This window comes from Heterobasidion irregulare (assembly GCF_000320585.1).
Source record: "Heterobasidion irregulare TC 32-1 unplaced genomic scaffold scaffold_04, whole genome shotgun sequence".
Classification (NCBI taxonomy): Eukaryota; Fungi; Basidiomycota; class Agaricomycetes; order Russulales; family Bondarzewiaceae; genus Heterobasidion; species Heterobasidion irregulare.
Genome location: NW_009258200.1, coordinates 1426678 through 1441751, shown reverse-complemented (window position 1 = coordinate 1441751; position 15074 = coordinate 1426678). Strand labels below are relative to the sequence as shown.

The window sequence follows — 15074 nt, the reverse complement described above, 5'->3', positions numbered from 1 at the left end:
TCATGCTTGATGTCTATACATTTAGCTCGGGATAACACCTGTCAAAGAGGAGCTAGAATGTAATTTGGCTGAATGAACAACACCACACTCGTCGTGTAGATATTCGAGGCCACAGAGGACCTGCTTTGCCACTCTTTTGACAATGCTGACTCGCAGTGACGACAATCGCCATCGTCTCCGTTTTTGCGCAAATAATCTAGACTGAAACCAAGGACTTCTGTGACAAGACATAGGTGAGTGCCGTGCGGCCCTTTGAATTCAGATGAGTCATATAAAGCAAGGTTGTGCTTGAAACCATGATGCAAGGGTCGAGCAACCATGATCTTGATCAAAACTTGCAATTCATCCGACCTCTGCTCAGCACCAGATATTGCTTTGGTTGCTTCACATGTCAGGATTTTGAGTGGAACAAAACGATCATCTCTGTGCATCAAGGAACGCCGATTGAGTGATTCTCTTTGAAATGTCCAATGAGGTGACACACTTTTTATCCTTTGCTAGCCAAACACTCGAGTATTGACCCCACCCTGATTTTCGTATAATGCGATAACGACCTTGTTCCAGCGGATGCCCTAGCCTTGCAGGAAAGTAACCGAGATTGTCGGGACCCCCTTCTCGAAGATCTTCCTCGGGAAAGCCGCTCACACTTCCCGCAGAGCTGCTGATAGCACTTCTGTCCACGGATAATGAATGTGACGGCATGATACGTGAAGCTGCGTTCAGGTGTTGTGATCCAACCCTACAGAGAGAACGTTGAACGAGTGGTTGTGCGTCATGGACGAAAGATCGTAAGATCAATATTCGAGAAGCGCGTTCCTGACGGAGTTCTAAAATCGGACATCGAGAAAGCAACCTGGAAGATGGTGCGTAAATCGCCGAAAAATTCAAATGATCCAAATGATTGAGACATTAGTCTCAGGAAGTCCAGCAGTTGAGTACTTTAGGACCTCCTCAAGCAGTCGGCCCCTGCTGAGCTTTGTCTGTCTTCCCTTCAGCCTGTACAGACATCAAGGGATCATCGCATTCAGCATTGTCACGACTGGTATGCACTTCATGGTATAATGTACACACCTGCGGACGGTTCACACCCTTGAGATAACATGCGGACTGTGACATGCATATGTACGACGCGTGAATAGGCTCACTGTGTCGAGATTCGATTGCTCCGCGACGCCTTCTCATAGTGAAGGGAGAGAATAGCAAAATCAATTCATCGATCGATCAGGAAAAAACCTCGCATTCAATCTATGATCCTGATGTCCCTTGAGCATGTCTCTCTGCCTGTGAAATAAGATGTTTCGCTGATATCGTCTTCCGCCTCCTTGCGTAAGTCCGCCTGCGTTCTTCAGCAATGAGGTGATAGTCGAAGACGTCAAGTGACGATGAGTAGGAGACTATTAGACACGGCGAAGGCAAGGACAAAACCTGGCAGAAATGACAGCAGAGACAACCTTCAGAATTGAGATCCACGACCATGCCATCAAGCTCAATAAATATGTCCGGACAAGCCGTGTCAATGCTATGCTTCTGTATTGGTACGAATCAAGGCAGCAGCGACTTCCATTACATCTATAGATTTTATGCTGGTCCCATATTCGTTATGATCTAGGTTGAAAGGGGAGAATTCTATAGGGATATCAGAGCTCTTAAATAAGAGTCACAGAGGTGATGACGGATCTGTAAATTGTGATCAAGTCCTCGCTCCATCCGGCATAGAAACTTGAGAGGTTTGATATCCTATGACGCTCTTGCCATCATTTTCAAGGACGAGACGAACAGATGCAAGTCCAGATAATTGGCCAGGGGCCCAACGCTCGTAAGCAGGCTCTCGTTCATATGCAATCTCAGCAGTGAAGATCTGCAGAATACGAGTCAGGACAGGATGCCAGATCCTTAAATACATCGATGATACCAGAATATCCGATGTCAACCCTTTAATCGGGGACGCTGTGGTCCTAAATCGATGCATGCGATATAAGCTGTCGCCGAGGAGCGCAAAATGATTGTCGGATGTGTTCTAGATGATCGAATCAGAAGTGAGATGGTCTTTGAAATGAGAAAGTCCCCACGTGAAGTTCAGTTTCATATGGCCAGTGCTCGCCGCCTATTGGCACAAGAGATTCCTTCCTCGAGATGGTGGGGTCGAGGAGTCCTTCGAGAGGGTGATCAAAGATATGCTCAACCTCCTCGTCAGACGCTTGAAGCTCATCTAGCAATGATGCATCGTCCAGATACGCCACTACCGGTGTGACCAGTAGCCTATATGGAGAGAGGAACGGCCTGAGCGTGCATACTGTATGTACGTGTGGCGATTCAAGAGGCAGTCTGACTTCCTCATTCGCTTCTCGATACTATGGACGGACGAGAAACCCTTACTTGAAGGGAGATGCATGAGGACTTTTCGACGTACCGCAGTATGTATGGCATCACGATCTGTCTCGTCAACTTTGCCACCGGGGAGAGCAGTCTGACCAGGGTGAGATCGGAGAGACTTTGACCGTGTAGTCAACAGAACTCGCAGCTCGCCTGCCTTGTCGTAAAGAAGGATCAGCACTGACGCTAGTTTGGATGCCGGATAGGTTGTTCTAAAGAGAGACAGCAACGCCCAGCATAGTATGATTCAGCTTGAATGGAAAGAGGACTCGATATTGTATTATATTATACGAACAGATCAACCTGTTCTGGTTGGTGAGATTGCAGTCGTTCAAGGCATGCCCTAGACTGGTCTGAGAGCCCAGTAAGAGTCGCCACAGGTGCTATCGAGTGATCCATAGCGAGCAAGCCAAGCTTAAGTAAGGTGACGCCAGTGAGCGTCAGTGCCAAGACGACTGTTTGTGCTTGTTGTCCAAGAGCTTTTGATCCTAACACGAACAAATCGAAGAATCGCGTCTCGCCCTGTCTCGCCGGACATCCGGCTCCCGACACAACTCGGATGACCAGACTTGCAACGCATGTCTATCCTCTTCAAGAACCTGCGCGTGCATCAGATTTTTGGAGCCAATACTGATGTCGGAAAGACAGTGCTTACTTCGGCTCTGGTTCGCGCTTCCGCGGCCTTGAAAAACCAGGTGTTCTACCTGAAGCCGGTCAGCACCGGGCCTATGCAGGATGCAGACGATGAGTGAGCCTTGTTCTTCCTACAATTTCTGTATGTCACTGATCTGTACATATTGTGTTCAGATATATCTGGCGTCACGCAGGCGCGCGCAAAGAACTCGTTCATACTCAATGTCTTTTCCGCTTTGACGAACCATTGAGTCCGCATTTGGCTGCTAAAATGGCAGCAGAGAAGGATGGCAACGTCGTAAGCTTCTTGAGTCTGTTTTCTTGTCTGATTATGTACTATAGAAATTTAGATCACGATCCCCTCTGACGAAACGTTTGTGACTTCCGTCGCGAGCCATATTCGCCAGTGTGCATCTCAATCGTCTGCAGGCGCACACATGTACGTCGAGACTGCTGGAGGTGAGGAATAACCTCCACAGTGAGTGGCAGGGAGTTTGCACCCCCTCACATGCTCCTAATGATGTCTAATGTCTCGTTCATAGGCGTGCATAGCCCGACGTTGTCTGGCACCACACAACTTGACAGTTACAGGCCGCTCTTCTTGCCCACCATCTTGATCGGAGACTCAAAACTGGGTGGTATCTCCTCGACAATTTCGTCATACGAATCGCTTCTCCTGCGGGGCTATATCGTGGACTCCGTGTTGATATTCAAAGACGAATACTATCGCAACTGGGAGTATCTGGCATCGTACTTTGCCGAACGTGGAGTCAACGTCTCGGCATTTGATCCCCCGCCTCCTCGGGAAACTGATCTGGAAAAGAATTTCGTTTCTACGGAGCAATATTATGGATCTATTGTACCGGGCGACAACGAAGGTGGTTTATTCGAGGTACTCCGCGTTCTCGATGATTGCCATAGTCAACGAATAGCCGAACTAGAATCCATGCCTAGTCGGACCCTCGATACCGTTTGGTGGCCCTTCGTTCAGCATGGCCTAGCCAAACATCCAAAAGACGTCAATGTCATTGACAGCGCGTGGGGTGACTACTTTTCTGTGTATAATGGCCATAAAGGCGCTTCGCAGCTATCCATCCAAGGTGCTACCCACTCTGTCCTGACTCCTCAATTTGATAGCTCGGCATCATGGTGGACGCAAGCCCTCGGGCATGCGCATCCGTCCCTTACACTAGCCGCCGCGCGCGCTGCAGGGCGGTACGGACACGTCATGTTCCCCCAGGCGACGCACCTCCCAGCGCTCAGACTGTCTGAACGCCTCGTCAAGGACGGGCCAGGAAAAGGCTGGGCATCGCGCGCGTTCATCTCTGACGACGGATCTACGGCAATGGAAATCGCGATCAAGATGGCGCTCCGCGCCTGGTCTGTTCGTGAGGGCAGGGACCTGGTGAACACGGACAAGAAGAACTTGGGCATCATTGGCCTCAAAGGTAGCTACCACGGCGACACCATCGGTGCCATGGACGCGTGTGAAGAAGGGGTCTATACGTGCGAATGGCATCAAGCGAAGGGCTACTGGTTTGATACTCCTTCCGTATCAGTGCGTGGAGGGCGGACGGTTATCACGGTCCCCGAAACCATTTCCCAGGAGGGACAAGTGGAGGTTGAATCTATTGCTTGGGCTTACGATGTTGCAAACCGGCTGGAGACCCCCTTGGCCGATTTATATCGGAAACACATCCAAGGGAGCCTGCAAAAATTGCGCGAAAAGGATGGACCGCCATTTGCTGCCCTTGTGCTAGAGCCGCTTGTGCTGGGTGCAGGCGGCATGGTATTCGTTGATCCTCTATTCCAGCGAATCATGATCGATGTCGTCCGCGGCTCCTCGCCCTCACCTACTTCCTCGAACGAATGGTCCGGCCTCCCTGTCATCTTCGACGAAGTCTTTGTCGGCCTCTACCGCCTTGGGCTACAAAGCACCGGACCTCTCCTTGGTGTCAACCCCGACATCTCGGTCAATGCTAAAATCCTCACGGGGGGTCTCGTGCCCCTCGCAGCCACGCTCGCGACGGACTCCATCTTCCAGGCATTCCTGAGCGACAGCAAGATCGATGCCTTGTTGCATGGACACAGCTATTCCGCCCATGCCGTGGGCTGCGAAGTCGCGAACGAGGCACTGAACATCGTGGAAGGACTTGCGGAGGGCGAGGCTTGGAATGAGGCTCGGGAGATGTGGAGGGGCTTGACGCCGGAGAGGGAAGTCGCGAACGTGTGGAGTTTCTGGGATCCTGGCTTCGTCGATGCCGTATCCAACCTTAGTGCGGTCAGCGAAGTGATGACACTGGGTACGGTGTTAGCAATCAAACTCGTGGATCGCCACGGCGGTGAGTGTCATCCATGACATGCATCTGATATCAACGTGCTGAGCATGGGGCGTGTTCAGGATATCAGTCGCACTCGGCAGAGACTGTGCTCAAGTCGTTGAACTCTGCGATTCACGGTAAAGATGGTGGGTCGCCTGCGCCCGGGGGCGCGCAGTTTGGCATGCATTTTCGGACATTGGGTAACGTTGCGTACTTCATGACCAGCTTGAATACCTCGCCCAAAACCATCAGGTCCGTAGAAGATGGCATATGGTCTGTCCTAGAGAAGGCGAGCACGTAGATGTGTCAGAAGTCAAATGAAATCTGAAGTTTGAACCGGGGATTAGAAAGCTGTTGAAAGCTGTGTTTGTGAGTTTGTATTCCCCTGAGAGGAGCTTGCTGGCTGGGATTTAGGAAGATGCTGCAACGTGTCGCTTCGCACGACACCTTGAGCGAGGACGTGCCGATAAAGAAAGGAACGTGACATTGCCAGACACATGCGCGAGTCCGTAGTGGGAAAAGATCTTTTAGGTAGCATCCCATCCCAGCCCCACCGCCGTGTGAACACCGACCGCTTGACCATGTACCGTGTGACCGTGCGCACTCAACCAAGGGGTACGCGAAAGAAGGTACATATATTACTTCGTGAAGGCACGGATAATCTTCGCGGAGATGTGGAGGAAGAAGATGGATGCGATGAAGGACAGCGAGAGGACAAGGACGATGAATGGGTCTCTGTGGGTTTGTTATGTGCAAGGTTGCAGGGATGGGACGACGTCAGTGTTCATGTCGCTCTGGTGAAATGGGATGTATATGACGCACACTCGGAGGCCTGGTGAGTCGTCGGTGTAGAGCTTGAGCATAGTGTTGGAAGACCCGCCGGCACCCGCTGCACGCGATGAGTTTGGCTTTGAAACTTGCGAGGCGCCAGCGCGACGACTACATTCCACAGCGCAATATCGTGACGATGGTCAGTACTCGTCCAAGACGGAGAATGTAGCGAGGGATTTCATAACCAGCACACGTACCGAATCTGTGCACCTGGTGGTTTCGCAACTGCGTTTGCGCCGGCGGTGCGGGGGGTTGCGGGGCGGGCAGAGTCAGAGTCAGACTGCGAAGACATTGTTTGTTTTTTATAAATTCCTGTGCAGAAACACGTCGTAGAAGGAGATGAAAGAGGTGCTTACCATGGTGTGGGCGAAGGTTGGGTTGCTTTGCTGGTCAGTTAGCTGGCATTCCTCGATTGGGGCAGGAAGGACCCCGGGAACTTCATACTGACACGTGGACCTTGAGCGTCGCTGGCTGACTCAGCTCAGCCACGGCGAACTTGACCTTCTCCTGTGTTTGACCTCTATCCTCAGCTTCGACAATGTCTACGACCGTGCTTGTCTCCACTTTCTCGCCTTTTCCGACCCTTGCATTTTCCGCACCATCAGAGACGACAATTGATGAACTTTATGGCGTTTTATCGACACGCTATCCATTCCTCCCTCCAACATCCGACCTATTTCTCGCACCTCACTCTCGAGCCCTCTCAAACGGCTCTTCCACTCTCTCATCACTCCATTCCCCCGATGAAGCACTGGTATCGCTGAGGCTTACGCCTCGCATGCGCGGTGGGAAGGGAGGTTTCGGGTCACAATTGCGTGCAGCTGGTGGACGGATGAGCAGCCAGAAGACGAGTAACAATGACTCGTGCAGAGATCTGAGCGGTCGGAGGCTGAGCACTATCAAGGAGGCAAAGAAGTGCGCCTGTTCTTCTCCACTCGTTGGTTGCAGATCGATTGACCCCTTGCGTTCGCATAGGCTTGCGGAGTACCTTGAGCAAGAACCCGCTCGAAAGAAAGCTGCGTCCGAGGCCCAACGCGCCAAGCTTGAGGCTCTTGAGCGCAAGCTGGGACTTGGCAAGAATGGTGGCCCAAGCGGGAGCGGAGAACCCGAAACACTTGCTGGGAAGAAGCATCGGCTTGATGACACGGAGTATCTCGAGCAGAGCAGAGAAATTGTAGACAACGTCAAGAATGCTGTAGCAGCTGGTCAGATCATTTCTCTCATCACTCTAAATGAAAGTTAACCTCCAAGATTATTGTAGGATTCTTGAAGAAGAAGAAAAAGGCTAAGTTTGCTCAAAGCCCAAACGAAACGTCCCCGAAGGACGTCACAACTATCAAGCCTGTAACAGCATCTTCAACTTCTTCACCAATCCCTCCCGCTGTTGAAGCATCCCCCACTATTGTCTCTGTCTCTGACGTTGCGGCTGTTGGCGCTTAGGGAGGCGTGCTGTATCTGCTATATTATTCTTCTGATGTGGGTTCTGTCAGTAGCTTGTTTGTAAAGATATGACCACTTCGTTGTCTCCGGCAGGTAGATTACACTATTTTTTTTGTTGATATAACTTCACATTGCGCTCGCAATGTGCGTCTTTCTGTCATATTCCCAATAAATGGAGGCTTCCTTGGGTGTTACTGAAGCCCCCTAGGATGGAATCTTCTTATCTGGTCCCAATGTTATTGACTCTTGGCGGATCAGATCTTTGTTATTATTCAAGCCCTCATCCTCACACTTTGAGCGGACAGGTCAATCCAGGACGAGTCATTCTGTTTTCGATACAGAAGCCAGTCCCATCATCTCGTCACAGCTAGTACACACTGACGCGCTGACGGCTGCTTCGAAGTAAACAACATTGATAATTGAGAAAAAACTATGCTACAGAATTATCAGTACGATTTTGTAGCTACGGTCGTTATCTAAGTATGTGGTGCTAGTCAGAATGTGTTGATACAGACTCTAGGCGAACTAATGGAAGCCAGTTGATGACTCCACGCCCATATACAAACGGCCATACCTCCTATACTCTTTGTCCTGCCTCTTCGAATGTCTGAAGCACACTCTGCAATTTTACGATCATCTCATCCCATTCTGCGTCCTCATCAGAAAGCGCGGTGATGGCACCGCCTGCACCGATCGTCCATTCCTCCTCTTCCACATCTTGTGCGTCTTTAGACGCATGTTTGCCGCCATCGTGTCCGCGTGGGGTAGGATAATCATACCGATCGTCGTGTTTGAAACAGCTGCGAATGACGACAGACCAGTCACCTCCGCCACTTACGCACCAGTACCCGAAGACACCTGAATATATGTTCCGTTCATTATCTTCAAGGGTTTGCAAAATTTCCACACTTCGTTTTTTGGGTGCCCCAGTCATACTCCCTATAGGTGCAGGAATGGTATCAGACAGCAACTCGGAAATACGTGACATCCCACTCGCAAAGTACGTACCTGGAGGCAGGCTCCTTCGGAGAACCTCCCATCCTAGTTCGCCCTCAGAGTCCAGATCGGGGCCATCTGCACCCTCGGATAATCTTCCCTCTATGACACTCACGAGCTGCCACACAGTCTCGTATTCCTCTACGCTGCAGAACTGCTTGACCGTGACGTCATCCCCCACGACCCCGTGCAAGTCGTGGCGGATGAGGTCGACGATCATCAGGTTCTCTGCCACTTCTTTGGCGGAGCCCTTCAGCGCCTGTTCAGCAACTTCGCGGGTGATGCCAGGGCCTTTGCGGACTGTCCCTTTGATTGGACGGAGCTGGCACAGAGTGGAGGACGGACGAGAGAAGGAGAGAAAGCGCTCCGGGGACGAAGAGACGAGGGTGGTAGGATGAAGCCGAAGGTAGCCAGCATGTGGGGCGGGATTACGATGCTGAAGGAGCTTGTAGAGGTCCCATGAAGTTGATGAACCGGAGTAGCGTTTCCAAGACGATACGCGGATACGTGTGAGGGCGGTGAGACAGAGCTCATACGAATCGCCAGCAAAAAGATGCTCCTTCGCCAGCGCGATACGAGATTTGTATAAGGCTTTGTCGGGTAGCGTAACACGAGGTGCATCGAGAAAGATGGGTCCCGTGATGGTGTTTGAAGCTTTTTCAGAGCAGCTGTCAGATTGGCTCCTCAATTTCGCAACCGTGTCTCTCAGCCACGCTTCGTCGTTTGCTTTAATTGTTTGAACGTAAGCCTTCCCGGTCAACATGTCCTTGACGACGCTCCGTTCGACGAAAACGAGATTCACATCCGGAGGTCGCCGCTCGGTACTATTGACACAGCCTCGCGATGGTAAATGTACGCCGATTGTGTTGACGCCGATCTCGTAGCCTAGATAACCAACAAGCCCGCCCCAAAAAGGAATTTCGGGGGCACCACCACCTATCTTGCGGCAACGAACAAACGAGGCGATCCAGGACCAGATATCATGGCTTCCCAAAGACTCCAAAGTAGATTTACTTCCTCTGGTAAGGCGCACATGCGCCTCGCCTGCGACGTAGGTTATCCTAGGCGAACCGGCAGTTAAGGAACCAACGATCGAGAATCGGCCTGGTTGAGCAGCCGATTCTAAAATAACAAAAGGTGAGGCTTCGTCACGAGCACCGAGGAGCTCACATAGAGAGGACACGGACATCCTTGGTAGATCTATAACCGAAGTAGCAACTGTCGATGTAGTAGGTCCTCGTGGGGAGCTGGGAGGGGAATGCGGACGCAGGTGAGGCCAAGGCGGACCGACCAGTTGAATGATCTCCGGTTCAAAATGCCGAACCATTCGCGCGAGAGTAGCAAGCCAGACCTGTGCCAGGCACCAGAAGTTGCGGAGCACATCAAGACCACCCCCTGCGGTGCAGATGGATTCCGGATGATATTGGACGGCCCAAAAGGGTTTTGTCCTATGCTTTACGGCCATGACAACTTGTCCGTTTTCAGCACCGTCGTCGGCCCATGCAAGTCGCTCTATCTCGCCATTTTCGGGTAGCTCGACGTGGAGAGAATGATAACGTACAGCACATGCGACCCCAACACCTTGAAAAAGATCAGTCCCATCGTGATGTATTCGTGAGATCTGTCCATGTTTGACAACATGTAGTCTCTTCAAACTGGCCCCAAATTCAATGGCAAGACTCTGGAGTCCTAGGCAGACGCCAAATATTGGGAGCATGATGTCGTCTGAGATTTTCCACAAATGTTTGACTATCCCAATATCTTCCGCATTCTCTGGAGATCCCGGCCCCGGCCCAACGATCACGGCAGAGAAGTAAGGGAGGACACTGGACAGCTGTTCAACAGAGAGAATGTCGTTTTTTATGATATGTACGTGACAGCCGGGAATGGCTTGACGACATAGCGCAGCAAGGCTAACAAAATACTTGAGTTGGTCTGTGCAAGAATCGAGAAAGGAACAAGTACAGACTTGTGAGTGAAGGAATCGTACGAATCAACGAGCAACAAACGAGGCCCGTCACCGATAGGGATATCTAGGCAGCTCATGACAAAATATGTTTAATTTAAGTAGTGCAGGAAAACTTGGAAGCCGATTGAGAAGCCTAAATTCTATAACGTAGCATCCTAAGGAGAGATTACGGCGCAACGATGTTGTTGGAGATGTTCTCTGTCCCTGGTCGGCTCAAGAAGTGTTGGAGTATCAGCGACTGCGAGCAAACCAGATGTTCCCGCCCTCTAAGCTGAGGAGGAAGGAAATGATGACGGCCCTATTTCATTCCCCAAAAGGCGTGGAGGTATATCTCAAGGGATGGAGTGCGGCGAACGCGTAGATGGGAGTCCGCAAAGAGGCAGGGTTGAAGGAGAGGAGGTGGTCAACTGCCAGAGGCAAGCCATGACTCGGCCCGCGGCAGGATTCGGCTTGGCGAATGTCACGCCGTGACGCACGCGTTTTTGGCAAGTGAGAGCGCCGAAGTTGTGTGTTGCGATGGTCCCTATTTTTCCATGCATAAATCTTGGGTGCTTCACATAGAACCCATAGGCATACGTGATCTGCATTGCAGTGTGTGAGCATTGCGACGGCACTGAGTCTCCTTTTAACGAGGTTGAACTTTATGAATAGACAAACATCGCCCTCTCCATGACGTCTATGACATCCCAAGATGCTTTTCGACAGGTATTTTCTTCTCCATAGAACTGACCACCGATCGTTGAGTTTGATCTTTGTTTTCAAGCTGAAAACAATATGCGTGCCTCTGCTGGAACACTCGCTTTTGACACCGACACAAACTCCTCGCGTGCTATCCCTTCTATCTCGTTTAAATGAGATGCTACAGGAATTCCACTTATCAGGCTACACCCTGGAGTCGCCTATGGTCTCGTACGCTATGTTTCCTCTGACATCGATGCTACGTCGAAACCGCCCTTCAGCGATTCCGGACCAAGTCATGGAGAGATTGTTTGACGCGCTCTGCTTGCTGTGCGAAAGCTGGTGGTGGGACTGTGATATCCGTGCATGGGAACAGATCTTCATGCTATGCGGGGCAGTAATTGGAGGCATCGAGAGCAAAGAGAAAATCAGGGCTGACGAAACGAAGGAGGCCGCCGTTCGATGCCTTGTCGCCCTCACGCGGGATCGAGGAGACACTGAAGATCTCACACTATCTTCCACTCACCCTTCTCCCGCCCGCGACATCTTGACTCGGTTGAAAAATCACGCAGAATCTAGTCACTTCATACCCATTCTAGGCCAGACCATAAATTCTTTAATCATCACCGCAGGATCCTCACACACAAATCTTCAAAAGCAATCTCTCCGTGCTTTGCACATCCTAATCACACACTATTCTACCGTCGGATTTGTACCATCCATTCTCCCTGGAGTCGTGAGCGCGATGACACGGATCTCTTTGGGCATCTCATCGTCCAAGGGATGGACCAATGGCGACATAGTTGTCGAAGCACTAGCAGTCATGCAAGAGGTAATCATCAGATCTATTGGTGATGACATCTGTCTAAGGGAAGGTGCGGTGAGGGGCATCGCAGAGTTAGACAACCTTGCCGACCTTTTGAGCGACACGTCAGAAGCTCAAGTCGACAGTAAACCTTTTTCGGTCCATCGAACTTCGACATGGTTGCGCGCTACATCCTCCCAGCTGCTCATGGCTCTCAAGACTCTCACACCCCTTGTATCCCACCCGACGCCGGTTGCATTGCGTGCTTTCTCCGTGTTTTCTATATCCATTCTCGCTGCCACACCACTTTCCATGCCCCAAACACAGCCGCTCCTACTTTCGTTTCTTCTATCTTTATCGCAATCACAGTTGCCATCGGTATCCACATATACTCGACAATCTCTCAGCCGACTTTTTCTTCAACCCTCGGAGATCCGACACTCCCTTCTTCAGACGCTACTACAAACGACGCGTGACAATCTCGCTACCCTCCCTCGGCTGGTGAGTTCCCATTCGGATGCCAAAGTTGAGCATGTCGCAGGTCAAGTCGAAGCTGCATGTCTTCTCGCTATTACCGACACGACCAAGAGTCTGGCTTTGGTTTCTTCTGGGCTCGGAAAACTACTAGGGCCGATGGGAGGTATCGAGAAATGGGGATGGCGTCTATTGTCAGTGTTAGAATTCGACGCACCAGCAGTCACCGTAACAGGCACTTCATCAGCGCAGCTTCTGCTTGAGAATGATCCAGGTGGTTCTGCATCAATGGTCTTCCCGGAGATAACCTTGAAACACATAGCGACACGATCTACGCAAGACGCTTTGGAGCGGATGCTTCGTGCTTTAGGGCAGGCGGCAGGCGGCGAGTGTCTCTATTCCGTGGAGTGGTTTTTAAGCCTAGGTAGGAGCAGAGGAGACTCTAAAGGAGCCGCTTCCCTATGGTGTGCTTGCCGACTTCTAGAGGGCGTTTCTGGTATCTGCCTTTACACTTCTGACGTCGGTGATGGTGTGCAAAGGATTCAGGACCGGCGAGTACGACAAGTCGTTCGTGGAATCGCGAGGAGCATCTCAGACTTGTGGGACGTAGATGATTTTTCGGGCCTTTCTACAGAATTACCGGAAGATTCTCAGGACGAAGTTGCTGTCACTGAGCATATCAAGGGGTTGATCGTCCTGGATCCTTCGCTGCAAGTTGGTACTGCTGGTGTCCCTTCACTTTCTGCATCTGCAGGCCGTTCGACTTCCCAGCCTCAACTGCATAAAGCTCTCTCACTTCACTTGCTCTCCCTCGCGGCTGGTATCATGGAGGCACGGTTCGCACCAATGCTTCTTTATACTCTCTATCCTGTCCTGCACTCCATCGTATCGCTCGATCTCCACTTATCCACTACAGGCTTGGCTGCCCTCAGCTTCATCTCTTCTAGCATGTCTTTTGCCTCGCCAGCCAATCTCCTGCTCTCCAATTTTGATTATGCGCTCGATGCAGTTTCGCGTCGGTTGACTCGTCAAAGGCTTGACCTCGACGCGACAAAGGTTCTCGCTGTCCTCGTGCGCCTTGTGGGCCGCGACGTTGTTCAAAAGGCAGGTGATGTCGTCGAAGAGTGTTTCGATCGGCTAGATGAGTATCACGGTTATAATGTCATCGTGGAAGGCCTTGTCGATGTCCTCGGTGAAGTAGTCAGAGTTATCGAAGAAGACGACGAGACCCATGTCACCCGCGAGGAGGACCTAGTTTCAAGCTCTGTATCGCCTCCAAATAGCGGACGGCTGGAATCTTTCGTGCTTTGGTACACACACAGGCATGACTCGCAGAACGTAGAGGAAGACAAAACTGATTATGGTCCTGCTCCTCGGATGGATTGGGGTGCGGGAAAGGAGGCAGAGAAAGAGGATGCGGATACCAAGACAACTGATCCTAATGCTGAGCCTCCTGCAACTCCTACCCAATCACTGACGAAGCAAATCGTTTCTCGGTCGATGTATTTCATCACTCATGGATCGCCACTCATCCGGGCACGAATTCTTACCTTACTGAGTTCCTCTGTCCCTGTCCTTCCGGAGTCTGCCTTGCTGCCGTCCATCCATCAAGCATGGCCTTTCATTCTAAACAGGCTGGCGGACACGGAGACCTTCGTAGTAAGTGCCGCGGCTATGCTAGTGGAGTCATTATCAACCCATGTCGGATCATTTATGTTTCAACGTATCTGGGACGATGTCTGGCCGCGTTTCAAACTGCTCCTGGGTAAACTCAATGAGGCCGATTCGAAAAGCGCTCTCACGAGGCGGGGAGCGGCTTCTTCTGGGACAGAGTCGGCCTACACGCATTCGCATCGACTATATCGGGCGATCTTGAGAACGATGACAGCGACGGTCAAGAATGTCCAGATGAAGGATGCGGCGACATGGGAGATGCTATTGGCCTTTCGGCGGTTCCTGCACCGCCACGCACACGAGGAGCTGCAAAGTTGCGCCAAAGAATTATACATTGCTATCGCAGAGAAGAATGAAGATGCGGTCTGGTTAGTTCTTTGTTCGACGATGGGTGCCGTGGGCGGTTCGCTGGCATTTTTGACAGAGGAAAAATGGGACATCAAAGGCAATGTAATGCATATTCTGCCATCCGATGCCTTCGACGGCGACGTAGCATAGGCTTCAGAATTGTGATGTAGGTTATCTCTGTAATTTGTATATCACCGGGTCATCATGACGTCTCTTTCACAGCTTCCTGAGTCTAGGAAGACCTCCCACGTTCCAGCCAAATTTCGTGAATCCAACCAACGTACGCGATCCGACTCCCTGAGGACAGCTCGGGCAGTGCTCCGCGGCGTTATTCCCATCTGTCTTGGTATCCACTCCCCTTCCCCGCCGCTAAGCTCAACCAAGGCTCAATCTACGTCTATCTTCGCCAGCTCTGTTCTATGGACATAGTTGTCTAGCTGTGACTGGAAAATTTCAGACTCTACGATGCGACCAGGTAAAGCGTCAACGACATGGGCACCGGGTCGGTCCTGTGGGATCACCGCTTGCAGTT

General features: G+C 51.2%; 7 protein-coding genes across 7 annotated transcripts; 3 read left to right on the top strand and 4 right to left on the bottom strand.

Annotated features, from left to right (window-relative positions):
* Positions 1–41: 41 nt before the first annotated feature.
* On the bottom strand, positions 42–702 carry HETIRDRAFT_54479 (uncharacterized protein; the record flags this gene model as incomplete). The annotated part of the gene is made up of 2 exons (XM_009546347.1): positions 42–421; positions 483–702. The coding sequence occupies 2 exons, from the start codon at positions 700–702 to the stop codon at positions 42–44; spliced, it is 600 nt and encodes a 199-aa protein (XP_009544642.1).
* Positions 703–1690: 988 nt separating this feature from the next.
* On the bottom strand, positions 1691–2772 carry HETIRDRAFT_54650 (uncharacterized protein; the record flags this gene model as incomplete). Its single annotated transcript, XM_009546355.1, has 5 exons — positions 1691–1858; positions 1913–2017; positions 2070–2351; positions 2411–2585; positions 2669–2772. The coding sequence occupies 5 exons, from the start codon at positions 2770–2772 to the stop codon at positions 1691–1693; spliced, it is 834 nt and encodes a 277-aa protein (XP_009544650.1).
* A 179-nt stretch (positions 2773–2951) lies between these two features.
* On the top strand, positions 2952–5628 carry HETIRDRAFT_316475 (uncharacterized protein; the record flags this gene model as incomplete). The annotated part of the gene is made up of 5 exons (XM_009546907.1): positions 2952–3121; positions 3181–3304; positions 3357–3465; positions 3549–5348; positions 5408–5628. 5 exons carry the CDS (start codon positions 2952–2954, stop codon positions 5626–5628), a joined length of 2424 nt encoding a protein of 807 aa, XP_009545202.1.
* A 337-nt stretch (positions 5629–5965) lies between these two features.
* On the bottom strand, positions 5966–6450 carry HETIRDRAFT_450617 (uncharacterized protein; the record flags this gene model as incomplete). Its single annotated transcript, XM_009546906.1, has 3 exons — positions 5966–6062; positions 6150–6266; positions 6356–6450. The coding sequence occupies 3 exons, from the start codon at positions 6448–6450 to the stop codon at positions 5966–5968; spliced, it is 309 nt and encodes a 102-aa protein (XP_009545201.1).
* A 246-nt stretch (positions 6451–6696) lies between these two features.
* On the top strand, positions 6697–7401 carry HETIRDRAFT_316158 (uncharacterized protein; the record flags this gene model as incomplete). The annotated part of the gene is made up of 2 exons (XM_009546905.1): positions 6697–7073; positions 7134–7401. 2 exons carry the CDS (start codon positions 6697–6699, stop codon positions 7399–7401), a joined length of 645 nt encoding a protein of 214 aa, XP_009545200.1.
* Positions 7402–7996: 595 nt separating this feature from the next.
* HETIRDRAFT_157133 (uncharacterized protein) lies at positions 7997–10640 on the bottom strand (the record flags this gene model as incomplete). The annotated part of the gene is made up of 3 exons (XM_009546904.1): positions 7997–8537; positions 8607–10507; positions 10564–10640. The coding sequence occupies 3 exons, from the start codon at positions 10638–10640 to the stop codon at positions 8176–8178; spliced, it is 2340 nt and encodes a 779-aa protein (XP_009545199.1). The 3' UTR covers positions 7997–8175.
* Positions 10641–11254: 614 nt separating this feature from the next.
* Positions 11255–14692, top strand: HETIRDRAFT_314966 (uncharacterized protein; the record flags this gene model as incomplete). Its single annotated transcript, XM_009546903.1, has 1 exon — positions 11255–14692. The coding sequence occupies one exon, from the start codon at positions 11255–11257 to the stop codon at positions 14690–14692; it is 3438 nt and encodes a 1145-aa protein (XP_009545198.1).
* Positions 14693–15074: the final 382 nt, after the last annotated feature.